We start from the raw sequence: 25,845 nt of genomic DNA on the forward strand, positions 1-25,845 counted from the left end.
ATATAATAATATAATAACATTTTTAATTTTTGTTACTATCTTATTTTATATATATGAATATTTTTGCCTGCCTCTATGTCTATGCATGCATGTCTGATGCCTGCAGAGACCAGAAAAGGCCATTGAATCCCCTGAAACTGGAGTTATGGATAGTGGTGAGCCACCACCAAGTGAGTGCTGGAGACCAAACCTGGATGCTCTTTACTGAGCCATCTCTCCAGCCACCCCATTCTAAACATGAGGAAGTAAGGCAGTACTTAACAAACCAGTGAAAAGTTAGGAAGAAGGCCAGAAAGCAAAAATAAAAATAGAATTCTTTTCCAATGATTTTTACTCTAGAAAATAAAATAATAATAATCTCTCTCTCATTGTTTCCTGACATTCTAAAATGAACTTGATTGAGCTTTGACCACTGGCACCAACTGATAGCTTCTGACACTGGAAATTCAAAAAGCCAGAGTTTATACGATGACATTAATAACAACATTAGCTTTAGTTTTAACAACTACATCTATTGTTGCTTTCTAACCTGAAGGAGAAATTAGGGAATAAGCAGACTACTATGCTAGTATCTACCTACTTCTTACACTATTATACAATGTCATTCTGAGGGTCCCTGGGACTTACAAATCGGAAGTAAGTAGGTTTGTTGTTGTTGCTGCTGTTGTTGTTTTTGCAAAAAAAAAAAAAAAAATATTTTGCAAATTCTAGGGTAAGTAGTCTCCCTCCCAGGAATGCTTCCAGCTGCTCATTAACAGTATGGTAGTATCTTAGGTAATAATGTGGAATGCAAACCTGACTGATAAGGAAGGGTTAAGTGCTATTATTTGGCCACACAAAAAGTATTCTTAGAGAGAAATGAAAAACTGGAGACTGTCCCTCATTTCTTCAATAACTTTAGTAGACCCCAGTGACATATTTTACTACTATTCTTCCTATCTCTTGTTATGTAAAAAAAATATTCAATGACAGAATCCTTATGTGCCAGGCACACACTGAGTGCAAAAAGATATAAATAAGAATAAAAATAGTCCCTAGTTGTAAAAGTTCAGTCTCATATATTTTTAGAGAGGAGAAAGCCAAAAGAAAATTGGGAAGAATGATATGGAATACTGTCATGATTCACTTTCTATAAGACACAGGTTTGAAACTTAGTCATCAAGAAAAAAAAGTGTGTGTGTGTGTGTGTGTGTGTGTGTGTGTGTGTGTGTGTGTGTGTACTATTCTTTTATGCCCAAGCAGAGCTCTGGATGATGAGAATAGAAACATAAAGAATGGAGGAGAAATATTTTAGATTGTATAGCCCAAGAAAATCTTTCCAAGCAGTAGAATACTGAGCTTATCATAACATTTTTTTAAAAGGAGTCAGTCTTGAAAATATTTGGGCACATACCTTTCCAATCCACAGCAGAATACTTGAAAAGTTTCCTCAGATCTTAGGAGCTTGGCTTGGGCAGGAGGCACTGTGTGTTGTGGCTGTAAGTCAAGTATAGTAAGGACAGTAGAAAGAAAAGATGGCAGGGATGGGCAGAAGCCACAACCTTTAGAAGAGCAGTTCTCAACCTGTGGTCTCAACCCTCACAGGGGTCATATATCACATATTCTGTGTATCATAAATCTACATTACAATTCATAACAGTGGTAACATTACAGTCCTGAAGTAGCAAGTGAATAATGTTATTGTTGCTGGTCACCACGACATGAGACATATATTTAAGAGGTGAGCAGTAGAAAAATTGAGAACTTCTGCTCTACACATGGCAGCTTCTCAAAACAGAACACTTGCAAAGAACCTGGAAATTTCGGAACTATGGATGTCTAGGTTAAACACATCTAGAAGTTTGACTGGGTCTTTTAGTCATCTATGTCTACTTGAACTTTTTATCAGTAACATATATTATAAAGGAATGATTTTTCAATTAGCAATCCATGACTTTTCCGTGTATGTATGACCCTGCCCTTGGGAACATGAAATTTCTACTTTAAACAGGAAATGTATTGTTTTCTGCATGCAACTGAAATTATGATGTGGTGGAAACTTTTTACAGCCCCCTTGGCAACTGTCACTAACAAGCAGTTCCTGGGAGCTTTCATTCCAGATGACTGTGCCCCAGACTCATTCATTACCATGATGGCAATGCAGATTTATTTCATTAAAGATTATTTATTTCCTTCGAGAAGTAGTCCCTTTTGCCTCAAGATGTTATCTGAAAACTTATGATCAATAAAAAGCATTAAACTGTCACTATGGGGTAAATTTTCAACGTGGCACTTAGAATTTACCAGTATGAGTCCCATTAACTTCAGTGGAAGCCCTGCAGTTAGACCACTACACGTGGCTTTGAAAATGTTCTGCGGTATGTCTTTGCAGTGTGTTTCCTTTAATTTTTAATAAATATCACAGAGAGACTTGGGGCACAGATGATTGCAGTGTTTAAAAATGTGGATAATGCACTATCTAGTGGGAGGCATTTACAATTTGATTTTGAGACTTTCTGTCTATTAAGAATCAGAACAATATAAGTATACCTTTACTTCTGCAAAGAGAATTCTTCTATAAAGGAATCTGGAGCCCTGTTAGAATATGGAGCTGAAAAAGCAGAACTATATCCCTCTGAGACATTGTTTACCTCACTCTATAGGTGGATAAAATGAGACACCCTGGAGCAAGAGTGCTTTGTCCTCAGCTGTAAGTCATCACTGAAACTAGGAATAGAAAACTGGCTTCCCAGTAGCTCACTGCTCTGAAACACTGACTTTTGTAAGAGTCAAATTTAATTACAGTGTAATCCGTTTAATCTACACATGGAAGAATAAGAAAGGAGCAGGGGAAAAATTTATTAATGGATTAGTGGAAGATTATGTTACATAGATTAGTAGTTTTCTTTGGGGGACCAGGTTTTCAGCCTGTCCTAGAAGGTGTTCAACACTAGCAATTTAATCTCCACTGGTTAGCATTGGGAAAGAACTTCTTCATTTTTCTCACACTGAAACATAAGCAAAATATGTGCTTCAAAATGTCCCAGAATCTTCCTCTTTGTGAATATGATTAAAAACATAAACAATGCAGTTGTGTTATAAATGGATCAGTCAAGGCTGAGCAGGAAGATTCTGAGATCAAAAGGAATAATGTGTCCATTAAGACAGTTTGTCTCCAAGAAAAGTCAGGGAAGCTACACCCATACACACACACTACATGTGGTATATAGATATACATATATACATACAATTATAAAATTGTGTGTGTGTGTATCAAACAAAAAGACACATATTGGGATTTGAGAGAGAGCAACGGAATGGTATACTCCTGGGAGAAGTTGGAGGGAAGAAAGGGAAGGGGAAATGATATAATTATATTTTTATTGCAAAATACCTAAATGCAAATCAAGGAGACACAAACGTGGGAGTTAGAGAAATATCTCAGTGGCTAAGAGCACTTCCTGCTCCTGCAGAAAACCTAAGTCCCATTCAGAGACTCATGTGGGGCATCTCACAACTGTCTATAATATAACTGTCTATAATGCCAGCCTCCTCACGGGATCTTATGCAAATACACACACACACACACACACACACACAAGAGAGAGAGAGAGAGAGAGAGAGAGAGAGAGAGAGAGAGAGAGAGAGAGAGAGAGACAGAGAGACAGAGAGAGACAGAGACAGAGACAGAGAGACAGAGAGACAGAGAGAGAGACAGAGACTTAAAAAAGAAAACAGGCTGAAAAGATGCCTCAGGAGTTAAGACTACTGGCTGCTCTTCCAGAGGACCCAAATTTTATTCCCAGCACCCACATGGCAGCCCACAACCTCTGTAAATGTAGTTCCTGGGAATCTGATCCCCTACCTCTTCTGGCCACATCAGGTACCAGGTATGCATGCAATATATAGACATACATACAGGCAAAACACCTATATACATAAAATTAATAATAAAAGTAATATATAAATATAAATAAAATAATAAATATCTACATCATAAAAGGAAAAGTGCATGTGTGCTCAACTCTGAGATGAAGAGTGTGACCTTCCTCATTTTTGTTTCTCCTGATATTTTTCCTGTAAATATAGATACAGCACATACACTAGTCTTTTGCCTTTGTGTTTCCACATCTTCATTAGAGAAGGGACAGTACCATAGGAGTTGAATTTAAATAGAAAATTTCCCTTGAAACTGAACATAATAAAAGATTAGTGACTGAGCTGCCTGGTATTACATCAGCAGGGATAAAACTTCATGGTTTTAATCATAGAGCATAGATGAAAGTTATTCTGTGTAATTTCTACAGAAATTGTACTAAAGTGAATAGGGATTTGATCCAGACTTTATGGCATAAGAAACTGAGACTTGGGTTAGGAGCTTTCCGATGCCATATACCAAAGAGCTCGGGGGCAGGGCGTCTGTTCAAGTCCTGACTTGATGACACTTCGTTATCCCTTGTGCCAAGTATGTGTAGCATGGGGCTTGAGTCTTATCCTTAAATCTCCCTCCTCCTTCTCCTTGAAGATATCATATAAAGTCAAAAAGTAAATACTTATAAGTATCAGAACAGAGACAATTCTTTCTCTAAACACTTAGTATGCAACCTGGCTTTTCCCCCAAAACCTACATAGAAATAATTTGAGTCCTTTTTACAAATCTCCATGTTAGAATGTATCCTTTCTCTGGCTTCCCCAACAGAAAACCAACAGGAATGTCTCCTGTTAAGTGAGCTTATTCATATGTCACTAGTTTTTACACGCACTGCCTTGTATATGTATGTCTCTAGATGTTTTTATCATATGGACAGAGTTGTGCACTCAGATCAAGATGAGGAATCTTTCTGCCAGTCAACAGAAACATGGCCTGCAATCCCAAGTGTTGAGCTTTTAGAGTCACTCTTTCCTTCAGATCATAACCTCTGTGATCCCCAGGTCAGAGCTCCCTCACTTCCACTTTCTTATCCCTGGGAAATTACCACTGTACTCATACAACAGCAAGCTTTAGAAACTCACTTTTCTTCACTTAAAATGAGGGCACCTGCCATCAGTAATTCATTTGCTTTTAGTGCTGAATAATATATTCTATAATATGAATACACCACAATTTGTTTACTCATTTCCCTTTAGGAACTCATTTGGTTTATTATTTAGCTATTAACAATGAAGCTTTTATGAATATTCTTGTACTGGTTTTTATGTGAACATGAATTTTTATTTTTCTAGAAATTACTGAGGTATGCAGTAAGTATTTTTACCAGAAAAAAAAATGATTTTCACAATGTGGCTATTTCTTATAAGATATATATTCATGGATGTAAATTATATCTTGGCTGAGATAAATGACAGCTATGGCTCCCTCAGACTAACACATTTAAAACTTCTACCAAGGTACCATATAGATAGTTGGGAACAATAACCACAATTCTTGTGTAACTTATAGAAAGGTTGTTTTAGATGCTTAATCCAAAACCTCTCATAGGATCCCCCTGTCTTATACCCAAGATGGACGTTTCTTCAAAATCCCCCTTCCTTTTCCCAGTGGCTTTCTTTTTATCATAACTAACTGGAAAGTCCCCCCCCCCCCGCCATTAGTGAACCATCAATGGGAGATTAGATTCATGGATTTTTGACTTACTGAGGTACCTTTTCCTTGATGGAGCAACCATCTGCTCACGTAGGAAAGGGTCACGTTAGATTCATGTCTGTCTTACTTAAGATAAATTACCAGTAAATCAAGATGTAAAACAAACAGGGAAAATAAAAAAAGTGGGAAGCAGATATAGGAATCTCTATGACCTTGAAAGTTCAGAAGCCTTCCTTTTTTAAAAATTTATTTTTTATTCACTTTCTAACCATGATTACAAATACAGACAAAACCAACAAAGAATGTTGCATGACACATGAAGCGAATATAAAAGCAACTGTAGAAAAAACCTAGAAAAATACATATACATCTTATCAAAGACAAAAAAAGAAAACAGATCCCCTTAAGATAGAAGGAACATAGAAGTCAAGGGAAATCTGGAATCTCAGTACAAAATAAAGGATGAGATGGAGAAGATGAACTGAATCCACTGAAAGAAAAGTATGTCTCTTAAACACACTGTCACACTCCTGAGAAAGAAATGCATACAGTCATATTCCCTTAGCTATAAGACTGACAGGAATCTCTGATTCCACCAGACAGTGTTTCAATGGATCTGTGGTTATTCCACATCACTGAGTCAAGCCTACACACCCAACAGGATTTGCTAACTAGTGTCACTTATGAAAAAAGCATCCATAATTGTTTAAACAGCATAAGCATCTATTCTTCACCCACGAACTGAGCTTTCTAATAATATTTTCATCACTAATCTTCAACTGGATCAACTAGAGAACGTCCACATGATGAAATACAGTTGGCATCTGTCTGTACTGCCAAGCTGTATTAAATGTAAAGTACATAGGCACAATGTGTAGTGTGCTGGTATTTGTGTAAGAAAGAGTAAGAATAAGTATTTATGTTGTTTTGTACCTGAATTAAAAATTGATAAGAGATTTCGAAGTAAAAAAAGAATAAAAATGTTCACCTGAAGACATTACTCAAGCAGATTGACTAGGAGAGGCAAAATTTCTCATCATTTCTCTTTACATCATAATGACATTGGAACTATATAAATATATATAGCATCCAAAGGCTGAACAACAAACATGGCTCTTTGGATCACAGCAAGAATGCTCTAAATGCCAACTGTTATTTTCTGTGCCCAGCAGTACTGCAGTAGGCAGATTGGTCCACAGAGAGTATGATGATACAGAATCTTACACTGCAGGTATTTTGTCATTACCATAGACAATGCAAAGGATAACTTACCATAGGATTTTTATGTAAGTACTCTCATTCTGACGCTAAAGAAGCATATAATCGTGCCTTTAACTCTCTTAAATTATACTCTAAAAGGTGTTTTGTGATTTGCTTTAGTTTGGCCTCCATGATGCTAAATAAATTTTAACTTGGAATTTCTGGCTTTTTAAAGAACTTCCAGAGAAGTTGAAGGGAAAAAAAATTAGATGACAGGTACAAAGAGCATTGTTGGATGTCGGGCATCTAAGCAGTAGCTGATATGAGCATAATATAGAGCATGGTGGGTTCAAAGTACCCTCCTATCAGCCCCAGGTCAGTCAACATAAATGGAACACAGTTTCCAATGCCTATTCAGTAAGACCTCCTTGAATATGTTTTATTATTTCCTCTGCAAACTCTCACCAATATCGTATTCCTAGATTTGAGAGTTCATGTATGCAAAATAAGAAACTTTGCTTTACCAGAGGGAGAGAGTAGAAAACAAGCTAGTTATTTTTTGGATCCTGGAGACCATTCGATGCAGTTGCTGCAGGGACAGAGTGTGCCATACATAGCTAAAGATTTTTGCATTAACTGGAGTGTCTTTTGAAACTAGTTGTTGGATTACAGTTTACCCTGATTGGACCTGGGAGGGATTCATGGAGTCTTAACAAGGTTAACAATCCCTGCAAAGTTCTCTGGGTATCTCTCCTTTGTAGCATCCCTCAGCATAATTAGTATTACATTCTGTAGTCTCTTCAACCAATCCTCTCATCCTTGTGAGTATAGACAGCATGGTCTCTGTCTACACTGGCCCTAAAGTATCTACATACCTACCCCTAACTTAGAGGTGTCAAGTCAAATTCAATATGTACTTACTGAATTGAAATGCCAGGGAGCTGCCAGCTAGTAAGCATCCACTGAAGAACATCAGCCCCACCCACCAGGGTAAAACATTCATACACACATGGCGCCACTCACCCATCGACTTTGACATGAGCCAGTGAAAGGGAGAGTATAGCAAGTGACTATGCAATGCAAGACAAAAACAACGACATACCTTCATGTCCTGAAACTTTCTCTAGCTTGGCCATGCAAATGTAATTATTCCATTTACTAAAGCACTTGTTTTACATACTTTGTAATCTTAGTTTCTTCCACTAGCAGTTTTAATCCTATACTGTCCAGATTTCGTTTTTTGGATTTTTTGTTTTGTTTTTTTTTTTAATCTCATTTTTTTCTTTTTTTACTTCTGCCTTTTAAAAAACATTTCAAATATTTGCTCCTTAGCCCCTACCACAGACTCCAAATCTGTGCTTGGAATTTGGACATCAAAGTGCTGTAGCTAATCTTTAGGGCATTTGCCATCCTGTGCCTTCAAAATCTTTCTCCTATCGAATTTCTGTGGTTTCCTGGACTATTTGCTGTTAAAATGTGCACATCTGAAACTATTTTTGAAATATTTCTCCTTGATGCTTTTTCCATATCTAGTTACAAGGAATATGTAGTTCCTGAGTGGTTGGAACTCTGTGAGGCCATCTTCATCCTCTTTAGAAGGGAATCCTAGATTGTAGGGTCACCTGTTTTTAATAAGCTTTAGGCTACCCCACCACTACCACCACCACACACACTCTCACACACTTTAACAGAAGTATGGCTTTACAGAGTTCCTGACCTGAAAGGCATTGATAGTGAAGAGAAACTGTTTCCCATATAGGGTTCTGCCTATAGCTTTGGCATTTTTTGACAGTCTGTTACAGTCTGGGTGCAGCTTTAGATGCCAGGTCCTAAGAATTCTAAGTCCCTCTCAAAAATAACTTATGACATCAGCTTATACAAGCCTCTCTGGGGCACAGATTTTTTTTTAAAGCACAGTTAAAAAACATATACAGATTTATATGGAACATAAACAGTGGTATAGAGTAGCAAAAACAAAATTTAGTAGTTCTAAAACTTTTTTAAAAAGAGGGCAAAGTTTGGGAAAACATTTACAAAGATGGGGCTTTAACAGATAATAAAGCACAATTTGTTTGGTTAATAATACCACTAAAACCACACGTGTACAGATATAACCTGTGTTTATCTCCAAATGGGAGGAAATGGGCTTTCAAGGTAACAAAGAGTGCCAGGCATTTATCTGAGGCTTGTATTTACTCTAATTTGTTTCTTTAAAGCCCTTTTCCCTTCGTTCTCCACAGGAGGAAAACTCCATTTCCACACCCCAGTGTTTATCCCCAAGGATTAGCCAAGTGCCTAGACTGTATCCATTTCGTATTTCTAAAATAAGAAATCGTGCATTGGAAAAGATTGAGAGGCGGGTGATCCGGGTAATTCTCAATTTCCCAAGATGAAACGTAGAATAAATTCCCACCAATGGGTTTTCTTTGCTTGGTGACATTTAAGCTCAAATTGTACCTTCATAGCAAAAGCCACATCGCCCAGTCCGTCAAAGAGCTTCCGGGGGATGTCCTTTCAAAACCTTTTAGTAGTAGGTGTTGATTAATCATAACCCCAAGTCATCTGAAAGCAAGGATCAAGTTTCTCAAAGGAAAAAAACAAAACAAAACACTATATTCCAACAGTGATAAACATGACCAATCGGCCAAAATTCAGAATTGCTGTGCACTGGATATCAGTATGAAAAGGGAGGCCCTTATGTTTGCAGACTGAACTTAAAACTGCAATAATGTTGTGACCTGTTGGTGAACAATCATTCATTCGAGTTATAATCCAGCGTGAGACACTGTTTTATCTTGAGAGGTCAGGGGATTTCCAGTAGAAGTTTCAACATTAATCTCTCGTTGTTAGGAATCCAACTCTCGAGTTCCAATCTGTAGTCAAACACTATTTGGGGCTATGTTCGGGAACTGAAACTGGATCCAGTTTTGACTTTTGGTGTTTATGAAAATAGGTGCTAGAAGAAAACTGTAAACAATGTAAAAACATTTCTTCTAAAAGCCAGTCTTACACACACTCTATGGAATAACTTAAAACTCTAACCCACATTCTTAATCACCCAAAGATACTTGTAATTTCTCACCATATCGATACTGAATACTGACAGAATACACTCAGGTAATCTACTCAAGATGCTACCTGTGCCTTAAATAGAATTTGTTCACCTCCCCTCCTACTTCATGATGACTCTCAGGAGAACAAACACTTCTCTGTTGCTTTAACAAAGAAACAGAGTGCCTGGCAGTGGTGGTGCATGCCTTTAATCCCAGCACTTGGGAGGCAGAGGCAGGCGGATTTCTGAGTTCAAGGCCAGCCTGGTCTACAGAGTAAGTTCCAGGGCAGCCAGGGTTACACAGAGAAACCCTGTCTCAAAAAAGAAAGAAAGAAAGAAAGAAAGAAAGAAAGAAAGAAAGAAAGAAAGAAAGAAGGAAAGAGAGAGAGAGAGAAAATAAAAAATATTTAAAAAAAAGAAACAGAGCTTGCTTACAGCCTTCAATCTATGAACTATATCTGAAATTAAACATTTATGATCATACTCTGAAACAAAGTTTTTGGTAAATAATGTTTTTATTTTATGTGCACTAGCATTTTGCCTGCATGTATATCTGGGCGAGTGCTGGATCCCCACGAAGTGAAGCTGAAGACAGTTGTGGGTGCTGGGAATTGAATCTGGGTTGTCTGGATGAGCAGACAGTGCTCTTAACCACTGAGCCATCACTCCAACCTGAAGCAATAGTTTTTTGATAGCTTGCTAAAATAGTAAGGGAAATTAGTCCTGTGGCAAAAACAAACAACCAGGTTGCTTGTATCTGCAACCCTGACTTCTCCCTTGTCCTCTGCCCTCATGTGCTGTGTACCAGTTATCTAGCAGGCATGCCAGATTTAACAAGGTTCAAATAAAACTCCCAGTTTGGCCCTTTAAACAGCACTCCTGTCTTCCTCTCCAGTCCCAGCATTTCTCAATAAATGACACTTCACTCACAACAACTGTCCAAACTCAGAACCCCAACTGCAGCCTGGGTCTTGTTTCTATCACAGTGGGAACTTGAGCAAGTCTAGGCTTCTCCATCCCCATCCGCTGCTCAGCGCCACCTGCTTCCCCCTCCACTTTGCCCTCACTTGTGTAAAGCTGACCTCACTGTTTTCCTAGAATGTGAAGGACTCCTTAACTGGCCATCCAGCTTATGCCCAAGCTGGGTTCAATGTCGACAACAACAAAATAATCTTCATAAAATACACATCTGCTATTAAAAAACCTTCCAAAGCTGCTATCCAAACTGTATCTCTTTATCTCGAACCTTAAACACAGCTGCTGGCTGCTTCAGCCTCAGTCTTTACCGTCTTTGACCCAGAACATTTTCTCTTTAAACATAGCCACCCCACCCCACCTCCTGCTCCAAGTCACCCCCTCCAGGACGATCTCCCAGACCACAACACTTCCACCATAGCTATATGTTCCTTTATGGTTTCATTCTCCATCTGCTTTGTATTTCTTCAAGATCTCTGCTACTTACAGATACTTACTGTTATCTGTTTGATGTCAGGCCCACCCTGCTCAACATAAGCTCTAGAAGGGTTAGAGAAGATGTTCTCTTCCTGATGCTTCCATCATAACTATAAAAGAATTTGCTGAAAGAATGTATGAATTGTACACAATAGCATCTTAAGTAAATAAGCTGTGTGCATTTCCACCAGTCCTCAGTAAATCAAATGGATGAGAAAAACTAGGAAAAGATTATTTCCCAAACACTCTTGCTAGTGTCTCGTAATTCAACCATGTCTACCATCCCTTAGATTCCAGAAATTCAAAATTAGGATCCTTGACTGTTTCTGGTTTAATTCATCTCATCTTAATGGTTGAGAACCAGCCCTGAGATATTAGAAGGGCTCTAAGTACAGAGCAGAATTGAGCTTTCCACCAGGCATAGTAGGGTGCTTATGCCTGTGTATCTTACCTCTCTTCTTCTTTAGACAGGTTAGAATTAGTATACATGGGCAAATACAATGAAACCACAAATTTTCAGTCTCTCTTTGCTATGCTAGCAATAACATTTGTGCTACATGCTCTATGTATGTCAGTAATAAATAGCAAACTCATGCAGAAATGGTCACATGAAGATAAGACAGGTTAACAACTCTGTCATATTTTGTTGTCCTATTGGGGTACCTAAAACATGCATGTATTAAATATAAGAGTTTTGGCTAAATTTTATCCTAATGGCAGCCATTTTAAGTTGACATCTTTCTTACTGTTAATACTTTTAAAAATTCATTTAAGACTTAGTGACTGCCTGCATGACTGGTTACTGACAGTTCTGCTCTCTGAAGTTGCCAAAGGGAAGCCTGAAGTAATATGCAAGCTGGGATCAGATAGCCATGAGTTTCCTGCCTCCACTAAATAACTAAATGAGTCTTAAACCTGTTTTCTATCACTCCAGGATCTATGAAAGTGTTAAGGACACAGACAAACATTTAACATCTTTATTCTTTCACATTCTCATGCTGCCAAGCACACCAAGGCAGGCGAAGGGCTTAATGTGTATTATCTCATTTGATCCTGATATAAGCCTTATGAGAAAAGTGAGTCTACTCCTTATTTCCAGGACTCTAAGACTCCACAAGATTAATAGACCTGAGGCCCACACAGCAAGCAAGGGGCAGAACTAGGAACTCCATGTTGATAGCCTCTGGGCCTCCTTGGAGAACAATTATGGAGAAGTAATGAAATAGAATCTGTGTACTAAGCTCACCTCACAGGCTCATATATCAGAGGCACTCAATAAATGTTGCTCATTTTCTTCACTTTCCTTACCTCTGACTAAACAAATTACCTTGGTCAATGTGCTAATAATTCGTGAAGCATAACTGTTTTCCAGTACAAGAGCTGTATAAACGTGCTTACTCTAGATCATACTGGATACATACACACCCTCAGTTTTACACACACTTCCACCCAAAGATAATCACCACTGAGATGGAAGCATGCACAGATACCAACATGCACACACACACACACACACACACACACACACACACACACAAATATATATAAATATTTATTTTCATTTATACTATAAGATTACAAAATCTCTTTGTGGAACAAGTTGGAATCATCATATGTATCCTGCTGTGAAATTAATTCTCCAACATAAGGATATATAGGAATAAGTTTATCTCATCTTCTAAGACATGATAACACATCTTGTTATTAATTGATATCTAGGTAATACTAATAGCAATAATAAATTAGCTGTTTATTGCGCATTCCCTAAAGGACCCCATGACATAAAGACTTTTGGATCTTCATTTTATGAACAAATTGAGCCACAGAGAGGATCAGTAAATTCATCAGGAAATCCAGATAACAAGAGGCACATCCAGGGTTAGAACGCAGACAGACAGGAGCCATACTCCTTCCTCCTGTTTCCTTACCCTGCACTTCTTAGAAAAGAAATACCATATTAGTTGCCATTCATCCACTCTTATTGGAAAACTGCATTTTTTTCATTATAATATTATAAAAATAGTTGGGTAATGCTAATTATTACAACATACAAATCCCATAGTTACAGTAACGTAAAGTAGAAGTTAATGTTCTCTTTGTTTAATGAAGGTGCTTCCTGTTGGGAGCAAAATGCGATAAGGGATTTTTCTCCTCTACACAGTTACTTAGGCTGACAAAAGCTGCCGCACATGGTTTCCCAGAACATCCTCCATCACAACATGAAGCTGATGTACAGGAAAGGAGGAAGCTGTGTGTGTGTGCATGTGTGTGTGTGTGCACACGCATGTGCGCGTGCTTCCCTGCAGCCTAAACGTGGCAAATATCATGTCCATTCACTTTCTATCACCTAAAAGTGATCACATCATCTCATTAAGGAGGGCTGAAGGTAAAGGAAGCCCCTGAGTGGGCGCCCTCTTGGCAGGAATAGCTTTCTATATTGGAAAAGAGAAAGTTACCTGTGTCGGACCATTACACAGACAATCCTGATCAACAATGTTCTGAATAAGCATACAGAGTAGCCAAAATAAAATATGGGAAGATGGACAGTCATTCTGGATAACTTCAAATAACGTCAACCCAAGGAATCTATATGACATACATACACACACACACACACAGAGAGAGAGAGAGAGAGAGAGAGAGAGAGAGAGAGAGAGAGAGAGAGAGAGAGAGTTGGTAAAGATTTATAATACACAGGGTTATGTGAGGAAATCTTAGAAGAGTTTAGTTATATTTATATCATATTAAGCACTATGTTTAATCTACTAATATTATTGTTAGAATCAATGTTGCATTTTACTAGCAAAAAGAAAGAAACGGTTGCTTTCCAACACCATTCATGAGAATCAGTGCCATCATCTTGTGTGTACTCTGACATCAATCAAAATCCAGACTGTGTAATCATAATTCTCTATCTAGAAAAATAAGATTCCTTTAAAAGAATCCTGCAAGGAACATCCTCTTAGAAACAGGGGAGGAAGTATGGGATGAGTAAAAATCAGAGAGCAGACCGGGAGGGGAATAACAACTGGACTGTAAAAAATAGATTAAAGAATAATAAAAAATAAAATATAAAATAAAAAAAGAATCCTGCAAATGGTCATTCCTAAAATCATAATACAATTAACATCATGAAGACTGAGCAGGTGATATTTATATAGTCAGGAATGAATATATACATATATATATGTATATATTCATATATGTAGCTATGAATAAGTTAATGAAAAAGGATACCTATCCAATTTTTAAAAAAAAATAAAAATTAAAAAAAAGAAATATTCACCCAAAAAAAGTAAAAGAAAAGAAAAAGGATGCCATGATTTTGAAAAGAGATGAAGGAAGGAGAGATGAGAGAGTTTGGAGACAGGTACATGAATGGGAAAATTATACAATTATACAATAATCTCAAAAATAAAAGGAAATATTTTTAAAATACAAATAGATCCATAGATACACTGAATTCATCATTTTCATAACACAACCAAAAGTAAGTCAAAACCTTATTAATTGATAGGTAATAAATTTCATTTTTCTTCTACATACTTATGGTATTTTGATGTTATATATATCTTTAAAATATCTATTTCACTAAAATCACTCAAATTTGGAGTTATGGGCCTTTTCAAAAGCAATAAAATGCAAAGAATTTTAAGTACAAGGAAGAAATGCATGGAGTTAGGAGAAGCTTTTGAGAACTTCTGAAGATTGTCTAAGAATCTAGAAAGAATCTTGAAAGCCTGGCATCTTCAGAGTGTGGAGGACTCCAGCCAGGACTGTCCTGTGCTTTACTTCTAAAATGCCTCTCTTTTTTCGATTACTAGTGTTGGCATGTCTAGCCATGGTTTTCTCAGGCCTTGTAACTCAGTTCTTCCCAATGAGCTAAGTCCTAACAGATGCATCATGTAAGGCAATTGTGGCAGAAAGCAAAACCTGTCAAGTACAGACATATAACTGCCCTTGCTTTAACCCAAGCCTGGGGTCCATGACCCCCAGTACCTTTGCATGTGAATCTGCATTATAATAAGAGCTTGTGATGACTAATCTCCTTTAGACTCTCTCTATAGATAAACAATCCATTCATATTGATTTTGCTGACTACAAATTACAGGAGCTACATTAGAAGAATCTGCTAAACTCCAGTGTGTCTTAAATATCGCTATGGATGTTACTGTGTTCAAATCATTCACCATTTCCCCAAATCCCAAAAAAAGAAAAATCATTGATAAATCTTTTTAAACTTCTCAGTACCTCATGAGCCCCCTCCACTCAGTACATCGTGAGCGTCCTCCATAATACAGTATTAGTCTACATTTTCTATTTCTTCCCGGCTGCTTAGAATCACTTAGTGATCTTTCAACATTTCCCAAGGTATTCAGGTCTAGTTCCTTGGGAAGAAGCAAGCATTAGACCTACAGGTTTTCTTTTGTCATGGAGTCTCCAGCTCTTTAGTTATTAGCTTTTCTATTTCTTTCTCTAGCCCCATTTTTTTCCTTGATACTGCCATACAAAAGTGCTTCTGTTCTCAGCATCGTTTTGTCTCTCTGTTCCCCTGCTCTCTATGTTCCCTCAATGCTTTATGTGATAACAATTTATTCTTGCTTAATTGCACACCTGATTTTCACAACCTTTCACTTCTCTTTCCCCTACCACCATCCTGCCCTGACTTTCTCAGCCAAAGACTGACACACTACAGCTCTTGGCCACACAGCTGCAGCACCGCCAATGCTACTTACTATACTACTTACAGAAGTTGAGCCTTGGTTATTGACTGCTACAGTCTTCAGTTTCTCAACTTGTTCATAAAATGGTTCAAACGATTAAGTACAGTAATACACATACATACACACAAATCAGGGTTCCTTAACCTCAACACTATTGATATTTGGGAGTAACTCATTCTTTGCTCACTGGACCACATTAGGTATTGAAGGATGTTTAGCAAAATCTATTGCTTCTTATACCCAAAAACGTCACTCTCAATTGGTGCCAAAATGGCACTTAAAATATATTTCTATCTTCATAGCTATGAGATATCTCAATGGGTAAACGTGCTTCTTGCCATTCCCAGCAGCCTAGCTGTGATTCTCCAGAACCCCCATAGTAGTACAGAACTGACTGCTACAAGTTTTCCTCTGGTGTCCACATGTGCAACAGGCATCATAGTGGAAGAAATGACTATCACAAGATGCCCTCTGACATCATTAACACATATGCTCTGGGGAGTCCTCCCAGTAAATAATAAAGCAAGCAATTTTAAAAAGCAGCTGAAACTTCACTACTTTGTAGGCTTGTACATTGGATATGTTCTAGCTGGGCTGCCTTGTCTGGTCTCAGTGGGAGAGGAAGCACCTAGACTCACAGAGACTTGAAGTACCAGGGTGGGCAGATATTCAGGGGACCCCTCACCTGTTCAGAGAAGGGGAAGAGTGATGGGAAGGATTGTGTGGGGGCAGTGAACGGGATGTAAAATGAATAAGTAAAAAATAAAGTTTTAAAAAAATTAAAAATATTGCTTCTAACCACTAGATATCAATAGCAACTTCCTCCCGTCTGTGACAATCAAGTATGTCTCTGAAAACCTACAAATGACCCCTGTGAGGCAATCAATTTAATTTTGACCCTCAGTTACTGCTAAATACATAAACCAATATACAAATAAATATAAATACCTTCTAATAACTCTATGCCCAATTAATCACTCTGCTGCAGGAGCTGTTCGTTCATTTTACTTATACTAAAATGGGGTATTTTCACAAAATGCAAAGCTCCAGTGTTTCAAAATATAGCTTTATATTTGTATCAGAGTATCTTATATTTATGTTTGATTGCTTCACACATTGAAACAATGAATCTTGATCATATGTACCCTGAAACCCATTTCACTCTACCCAGATATCCCAATTCTTCAATCCTACTCTCCCTAGAAACCTGCATGCATCCCCCTGTTCCTTTTGTCCTCTCCTTTTCTTGTAGTTACAAACTGACTAATTCCAGTTAGTTCCCCTTGTTGACTGATCTTGGGCTGGTAACCTGTGTGCAGCCATGCCCACAGGACTTCACAGCACTCCTCCTAGCTTCTGGTATTTTTTTTGAACCTTTCTTTTATGCTGTTCTCTGACCGTTGTTGTTGTTATAGGTGTCCCGTTTGGGGGGCTGAGTACTAAAACTCACATATTCTAACACTCTGACCAATTATGAATGTGTGAATTAGATACTGACTCGAAAAGAGAAAATTCCCTAGAAAAGGGTAGGGAAACCACCCGTCTGGGAATGTAAACTTAAATATTTAGATGATCGTATACCAACAGGTCATTTGCCAAAACAGCAATGGTGGATTCCTCCTTACAGTCTATGACCTCCCAAGCCTTTGACTGAGTTTATGGTACCAGACATAAATTCCTTCCTATAGAGCAGGCCTCAGATTAAATCTAAAAACAGTTGGTTACTAGACACTCTTTGTGCTACTATTGCACATGCCTGGAACGTTAGTATATTAGTATAAAGGGTTGCCCACAGGATATCATTAATGTTCCTTCTCCCCCAGTGACCTACATAGCATATTCCAGGACTGTGAAAGTCAGTCATCAGTAAAGAAGTTTTCAGGTCAGTTCCAATTTGATTTCTCCATGTCCCAACACCAAAGTATATCGTGTCTTCGGCAATAGTGTCTTAACATCCAGCTAAGATGAGCAGCCAAGAGCAGTGGCAATATCTTGTGCTGTTTCAGGGACCTTCGGGTGTTCCCTAACCAATAACTTAATAGCTAAGGATATAACCCAATCCTGCCACTAGATTTTCGTCCAACCCAATTTTTCTGCAGAACCATTGTCCATCCGTGCAAAGCACTGTGTTCAACTCTTATTGTTTTTTTCCAAATATATATCTTAATCAGTAATAGTGAAGTTTCACTTAGATGGGTTTTTTTATTGCTTTATTTATTATTTATTGGGAGGACTCACTGCAGCACTGTATTAATATCAGAAGACAATCTGTGGTAGTCAGTTCTTCCACTACATGGGTTCTGGAGGTCAAATTCAAATCACTGAAGCAAAGTGCCTTTGCTTGCTGAGCCAACTCACCAGCCCTGCACTGTAATTCTTAATGAGATATATTATATAAGCTATTTTTATGCGTTTTTTTTAATCTAAGGTTTTTCTGTAAGTTTCACGCTGCATGTACTGTTAGAAGTACTTAGGAGATTTTAAATTATTATTATTAATCATTTTATTCGTCTACATTTCAAATGTTATCTCCCTTCCCAGTTGCCCCTCCATATCTCACCCCCTCCCACTCCCCTTGCCTCTATGAGGGTGCTCCTCCACCCACTCACCCACTCCCACCTCACCGCTCTAGTCCCCCCCTATGCTGGGGCATCAAGCCTTCACAGGACCAAAGATCTCCCCTCCCACTGATGTCAGATAAGGCCATCCTCTGCTACAAATGTCTCTGGACTCATGGATTCTTCTGTGTGTGCTTGATGGTTTAGAGTCTCTGGGAGGTCTGGGGGTGGGGGTGGGGGTCTCTAAAGGTTCTATCTCCCCTTTGTTGCATATTTCAACTAAAGTCATCCCTGTTGGGTCCTGGGAGTCTCCTTCTTCCCTGGTGTCTGGGACTTTCTAGTGGCTACCGCCCAGTTCCCCATCCCCCACACTACATGAAGTCTTAAGTGCATATGTCTTGTTGAAATGGCACAGCCATGTTGAGGATCCCAGCAGAAATGGCTTCAGACCCACAGAAATGGCAAGACTTTTTTCAGGTTCTGGTCAGAAGCATGTCAAAGCCATCCTCTGGTCTAAGCAAGAGTGACTATGAATAACTAAACAGTGTGTTCTAAAACTAGTGACTACAGCTCCTTCCTCCCAGATAACTGCAACTGGAGGTTGCTGGGGCAGTCTCTGGATGGCCTTAACAGGAGATATTTTTTAAGTGCTTAGGCTACATAAAAGGAGGAAAACAATAACAAAAAACCCAGTGATTCAAGTCTGTGGAACCGCCATTCTATAAACTAAATTAACTGACAAGAAACATATAAATATATGAAAAAAATTACTCCTAACTTCCACAGTATCCTAGGAAATACTGTAGGTAGTGCTGATTAAAAAAGAAGAAAAAAATGTGTTCCAGGAAAGAGAAAAAGAAAGAAAGAGAGAAAGAAAGAAAGAAAGAAAGAGAGAGAGAGAGAGAGAGAGAGAGAAAGAAAGAAAGAAAGAAAGAAAGAAAGAGGGAAAGAGAAAGAAAGAGAAAGAAAATGTTCTGTGTCATTTGGCTGCTCATTTTACTAAACTCTAGTTTCCTCTTCTGATCAGAATTACAATGAGCGTATTAAATCCAATCTGCAGTTACCTTTGCATAATTCGTGACTTTAGACATTTAGAATTATGAATCACTGTGTGACTAATTTTAAATTTTCTTCAAACTAACAGTGTACCTCTTACTTTCTCTAGCTTTTCTGTAATGTGCTAACTTCATAGCACACCTTTCTGAGGTCTTAGTCTAACAGATTGACACACTGATTTTTAAAAAACCCGACAATACAATATATTTATTCAACACCTCATGTCTTCGTCTAGGAAAGGAAAGTTTCATAACAATCAAGATAGGTTTATGTGGCTGGAGAAAGTGCTTGGGGGATCAGAGCACTTTCTGCTCTTGCAGAGAACCCAGGCTCAGTTCTCAAAATCTACATGGTGGCTCACAAACATCTCTTACTCCAGTTCCAAGGTTTCTCCTGTCCTCTTCTGGCCTTCATGGACAACAAGCACACATGTGGGACCCTGCGACACATGCAAGCAAAAAACTTTCAGAAATAAAGTTGAGGTCTAGAGAGATTATGTAGCAGTTAAGATAACATACTCCCTCACAGAAATCCAGAGTATAGTTCCCATCAGCCAAGGTGGGTGGTTTATTTACTTCTTTCCAGTGTTTTAAGTATTTTAATACATAAATAAAGTAGTGTGTACTTGGTAATATGCAAGAATACAAAAAAGCAAAAACCTACTAGGGTCATAAAAGCAGTGTCTCTTTTAAGTCACAGTTATCACAGTAAGTCTCCACACACGGTAAAAACCATGATTTTTGTGTACATATAACTTCTTTCAATTTTTTTTTTATTTTAAATTATATATTTGTGTATATAAACCCCCAACATTGTAAAAATTTAGAATTAGGAAAATAAAAATCCCCTGTATCTAATATCACCTGATTGCCTATCCCCTACAGCTAATTAATGGTGATAAACTACGCAAATTTTCATATGCTTTTCTAGCCTATACTAATTGGTGAATATGCTTGCTAAAATGAGATTATATCACACATTTGCAGATGGATTTCTACTCACTTAAAATACGTCTTTGGTGTCTGCAACAACACATTTGGTACTTTCTCAGCAGCAGAAAAGGAGGCATTTGGGGCTCTCTGGTACCTCGTCACAAGGTAGAGTCTAGGTCTGACCAGAGAAGTCCTCTGGCTCATCTTGCGCAGCCCATCACTGAGCCTTTCTCTCAGATCAAGGATCTAAAAGGGTCACCAGCACAGTGACTGAGACATGCTGTATACACTAGGAGGTCCCACCACTGGTAAGGAAAATCTGAACAAAGAAGGTACATTTATACGTCTGTGGTTCCTGAGAATCATAGAAACCTGACAAATGCCACACCCTACCCTTGGAGCAGAACTCAGCCTTGAAGTGAGGATGCCCACCCATGCACAACTTACTTGAAACAGGAAGGAAATTTGACTTGAGCATATTGAAGAGAAGTGAACCCTAACATCGCAAAAGAATGCCATTCTTTGTCTCTTTGTTTTTAAGGCCTCAAAACCCTCTTCCTAGCACATACAGATTTAGTTTTGATTATGTCTTCTTTGTCTTTTCTACTTTGTAATTTCTCTTTTCTGCTTTTTGTCTCTTCTCTTTTTACAAAAAGAGTTGATATTTTTCAGCCAAATGCCAAGACATCACACATTAAGTATCCATTTCCACACTAAGTGCATGGTTCATGGTTGCATACTATATTTTAACGGATGTGATATTTCATTTGTATACAAAATTTTCACTGAACTGGCAGACCAGTTAAAAGAACATAGTGAGAGCCTAGAGCTTTCAGATTACTGGAGACTTTTGTTAAGCCATAGGCACAACTGTGAACTCCATAACAGAAGAGAATAGCTGGATCAGAGAGGATGCGATATTGTTTGGCAAAACTAACAAGAGTCATTATTATACCAAGCAAGGGCATTTCATCAGGGTGTAGACTCTGATTCCTCTGTCCTGTCAACCAGGGAGCCAGAACCACAGTGTTGGGGGCTGAGTTGGGAGCTTCTTGCTGCAGAAGAGGGAGTTAATGAAAGCAGAGTTGTTTGCAAAAAAACTTCCCAAGACACTGAATACTCTGGAGACCGTTGTCAAGCTGTTGAAGCTTGTGTGATTTGAAATTGTGCAGGTAAAAACGCAGAGTGGTCAAGGGACCAGAGCTAAAGTGACAGGTATGTCATGTATTGGGCCTTTTAGTTCTGCAGTCAGTAGACTCCCTGCTAGGTTCTGGTAGGTGAAACTGAGCCTGGAGTTCTGTTTTCTCAAACTGATGCACATGAACGCTTCAGAAACACTGTTTTGAGAAATGAAATACAACCATCAAGTGACTGATGGCTGTCTCAACCTGTTTCTTTCAGATACCATTGTTCTCATCGCTTCAATAGCAGTTGTCTCTGCAAAAACTCAGGGTAATATTTTTGCCACGTCAGCACTCAGAAGTCTCCGGTTCCTACAGATCCTGCGCATGGTGCGTATGGACAGAAGGGGAGGCACCTGGAAGTTGCTGGGCTCCGTGGTTTATGCTCACAGCAAGGTAAAGATGCGGTCTCGGCACCATACAGGAAAAGTTTTGAAATGTTCTGTTGTTTGCAACACTGTTTAATAAGCTTGACACAGGCAGTTGCTCCAGTTTGTGACTCAAACCATTTGAAGCCCTGATACTTAATGCATTACTTTATTTTTTTATTGGATATTTTATTTATTTACATTTCAGATGGTAGCCCCTTTCCCAATTCCCCCACCCCAGAAACTCCCTATCCCATCCCCCCTCCCCCTGCTTCTATGAGGGTGTGCCCCCACACACCCACGCACTCTCACCTCCCTGCCCTCGAATTCCCCCACCCTGAGGCATCCGGCCTTCACAGGACCTCCTTTAACACCTTCGTATATTTCCTAGAAGTAGGAACATGATTGAATTGTACATAGATTTCATGTTTCCTTTTTCAAACAATATTGTCACCTCTAAAATGTTTTAATTCCTTTTGTACCTAGGAATTAATCACAGCCTGGTACATTGGATTTCTGGTTCTTATTTTTTCATCTTTCCTTGTCTATCTCGTGGAGAAAGATGCCAATAAAGAGTTTTCTACATATGCGGATGCTCTCTGGTGGGGCACAGTAAGTATAAAAATCTGGTTTTATCTATGAGTTATTATGGAATGTCTCCACTGACTGTAACAGTGGTTTTCAGTGAGTGGTGTCAATGAAAATATTAATTTCTAAAAGGGATGAATATGGAAATATATAGTATTTGTAAGTGATCTGAAGAATTTCTGTGCCTTTTGAGACAAACAATTAAACTTACACATAAATTATCATTTATATTTTTTGAGTGCTCTGCTGTTTCCAAAGTAAAAGTTACCATTTTGAAAATATGAATTGTTAATGAGATTATTTGTTTCAACTTTATAAACTTACAGATAACTATAAGTTTATTATTTATAGACAGTTAATGACATGATTTACCACTCCAGAAAAAAAGTGGGGTTTTAACTGTCAAAAGTACTAAAGGAAAGAGTGTGTGGTGATACAGGCCTGTCATCCCAGAAGTCTGAACACTGAGGCAGAAGGATCACAAGTTTAAAGTCACTCTGGGCTACATTATGTAACACTTCCAAAAAAAAAAAAAAAAAAAAAAAAAGAAAAAAAAATGGAAAAGCAGCTGAGTCAAAGAGAGAAAAGTAAATGTATCAATCAGTCAAGAAGAGAATGCTGGGAACATCTGAGCTGGCAGATCAGAGATCATGTATACCTTATTAGAATATTTCCCATTCAAAATCCCACTTTTCCTTTACATTGCTACAGATATTTTTCCAAGAAGGTAAAATCAAAGAAAAAATGACAGTTGTCATACAAATAGAAAAATAACTAGGCATGATGGTGCACACCTTTAATCCAGCATTAGGGAAGCAGAGGCAGGTAGATCTCTTCGAGTTTAAAGCCATCCTGGTCTACAGAGCAAGTTCCAGGACAGCCAGGGCTACACAGAGAAACCCTGTCTCGGAGAGGGTGGGGGGAATTAAAAAATTCATGCTTCCTATTATATTTAATTCATTTTAAAAATTTATTGGTCACATGTGTCAGTCCATTCATAATACTGAGCAGAGACCAGCAAAATTCCAAGATGTCAGGATATTGAAATGTAAGGATAAATAGAGAGAAATCTATCTGCTTTCACAGTATAGGAAACAGATCAGTGAACATCCACTATACAGAATTTATTTACACATATATGGCAAAAATTACTTTGCATTGCTATGTGTTATCTACAATTTACAGAGTTGTAAAATAGCTCAGAAAGTCATGAAGATGCAGAATGCAGTCGTCTGGAGAGGATGTGCTGTGAATAATGCATTTTCCCTTTCAGGCAAAAGTCCTCCCTTCATTGTGGAGAATTTATAAAAGAGTCATTTGGAATTTACACCCTAATAAGAATTTACAGGATATAGGAATACTTTATACAATATAAAAATTATATGTATTTTTATTTTATATGTTTATGGTGTTTTAAAAGGGAGTTGCATGGAAATATACATAATTTATAATTGTGTATGATATTTCTGTTTTATTCTTGAGATTATAATTCCAACACTGCTTCCTTCCATTTCTCCCTCCAAAAGTGCTCCTATAGCCCTCTCCATTATTCTCCTCAAATTCATGGCTTTTTTTATTTACTAACTATTATTGCTCACACACACACACACACACACACACACACACACACACACATTCCTAAATATTACCTGCACAGTACATATAACATTAGTTGCACATACATTTTCAGGGCTGACCATTTGGCACTAGACAACCAAGTGGTGCGCTCTTCTGTGGGGAAGACCACCACTTCCATTCCCAGAATTCTTCAGCTACCTACAGTTCTTTGTGTAGTGTTGAGGCCTGGTGGGCTTTTTTCCGTCTACTTTGGTATTGTCCTTTTTCAGCTCACGTTTGGACAGTTGTGTTAATGACAATTTATGGGTGTAGCCTCTGATATTACTAGGAGGCACAACCTCACAGCAAACTCCTGATCCTCTGGTTCTAAAACTCTTATTACCACCTCTTCTGCAATGCCCTGAGGCTTGAATGCAAGAGTGTTTTGTAGATGAATCTGCTGGGATCAGGATCTACAACTCTACATTCTAATTGGTCGTAGTTTTCTGTAGTAGACTCTGTTGCAAAGATAAATTTCCTTGATGAGAGACGGAGACTATACTTATCTGTAGCTATAAGTAATTAAGTGTATATTGTTGTTAGGGACTAGGTTGGCTTACTAAATTATTACCTATAGATTCTCCTACATGGCTTCATTAACACTAAAGAGTTAGCTAGGTTTCTAGTACCAGAAGTGATTTTTCCTCTTGTTTAGCAAAACATAGGTCCAGTTAGAGAGCTGTCGCTCACTACCAAGGTATGTATTGCTGCTCCTGGACCCACAGAGTTATTGCAGCATGTTGTTCTCTCAATGTGGTTCATAGGCATCACAGTTGGATAGGACAACTGGTTACTTCCCTCTCGTGGTAGCTAGTATGACCTTCTGACACCAAGCGTCATCAGGGAGGGGGCGGTCAAATCAGTTCCAGCTCAAGAGTTTCAGAGTCCTGATTCTGAAGTTCATGATGTCTTCAGCAATAGAGACTTAGCTTCCACCTCTGGGGAGGTAACTAAGGGCACCAGTGATAGACGGTATGCTTTGGGAGTCTCTTAGACAAAACAACCAAAAAGACACCTTTCTCCTGTTTGTATTGAGGTTTTTGTTAGGTGGTCTTTGGCACTTGGAGAAGATGTTCATCCCAGATGAGAAAAGTTCACTAAAACTACATGTGTATATTTATATATGGAATTAGATGTACTGTGGGGTTTTTTTTATAGGTAAATAGTTAATGTGATTCACTATGGCTTTTTCAGAATCCTTATTGATGTTTTACACATCTCCCTCCTTCTGTATTCACCTCCCTTCTGCTCCCCAAAATCCCTCTGTTTTCTTATTTTCTCTCTCAGATCACTTGTGTCCTGCCATTTTTCTTTACCTTCCTTTGGTTTCTTCTCTTTTCTCCCCTCACTTTCTCCCTCAAGAGCCCTTTACCCATTTGTGTAAAATGTTTCCACTCTTTATATTCTGCAGAGGAAAATTCTCTTATAAATCACTCTTGTGTGCTAGCCAGCTTTTTTTTTTTTTTTGACAAACTATGAACATGTCATCATTTTAACCCATGACCAAGGCACTCCTGGGTTTGGGTTTGCCTTTGGAGAAGCACAGACTTGAGT

General features: G+C 38.3%; 1 protein-coding gene across 3 annotated transcripts in view; it reads left to right on the forward strand.

Moving 5' to 3' along the window:
• The window catches only part of Kcnq5 (potassium voltage-gated channel subfamily Q member 5), a 539,505-nt gene that overhangs the window by 403,710 nt on the left and 109,950 nt on the right, over nucleotides 1-25,845 (forward strand). For all 3 annotated transcript variants that reach the window (XM_034521402.3, XM_034521404.3, XM_034521405.3), the window contains exons 4-5: nucleotides 21,939-22,114; nucleotides 22,573-22,698. In XM_034521402.3, the coding sequence (XP_034377293.1) occupies nucleotides 21,939-22,114; nucleotides 22,573-22,698 (302 nt within the window). The remainder of the gene's footprint in view (nucleotides 1-21,938; nucleotides 22,115-22,572; nucleotides 22,699-25,845) is intronic.

The sequence above is a fragment of the Arvicanthis niloticus genome, chromosome 17, assembly GCF_011762505.2.
Source record: "Arvicanthis niloticus isolate mArvNil1 chromosome 17, mArvNil1.pat.X, whole genome shotgun sequence".
Lineage (NCBI taxonomy): Eukaryota > Metazoa > Chordata > Mammalia > Rodentia > Muridae > Arvicanthis > Arvicanthis niloticus.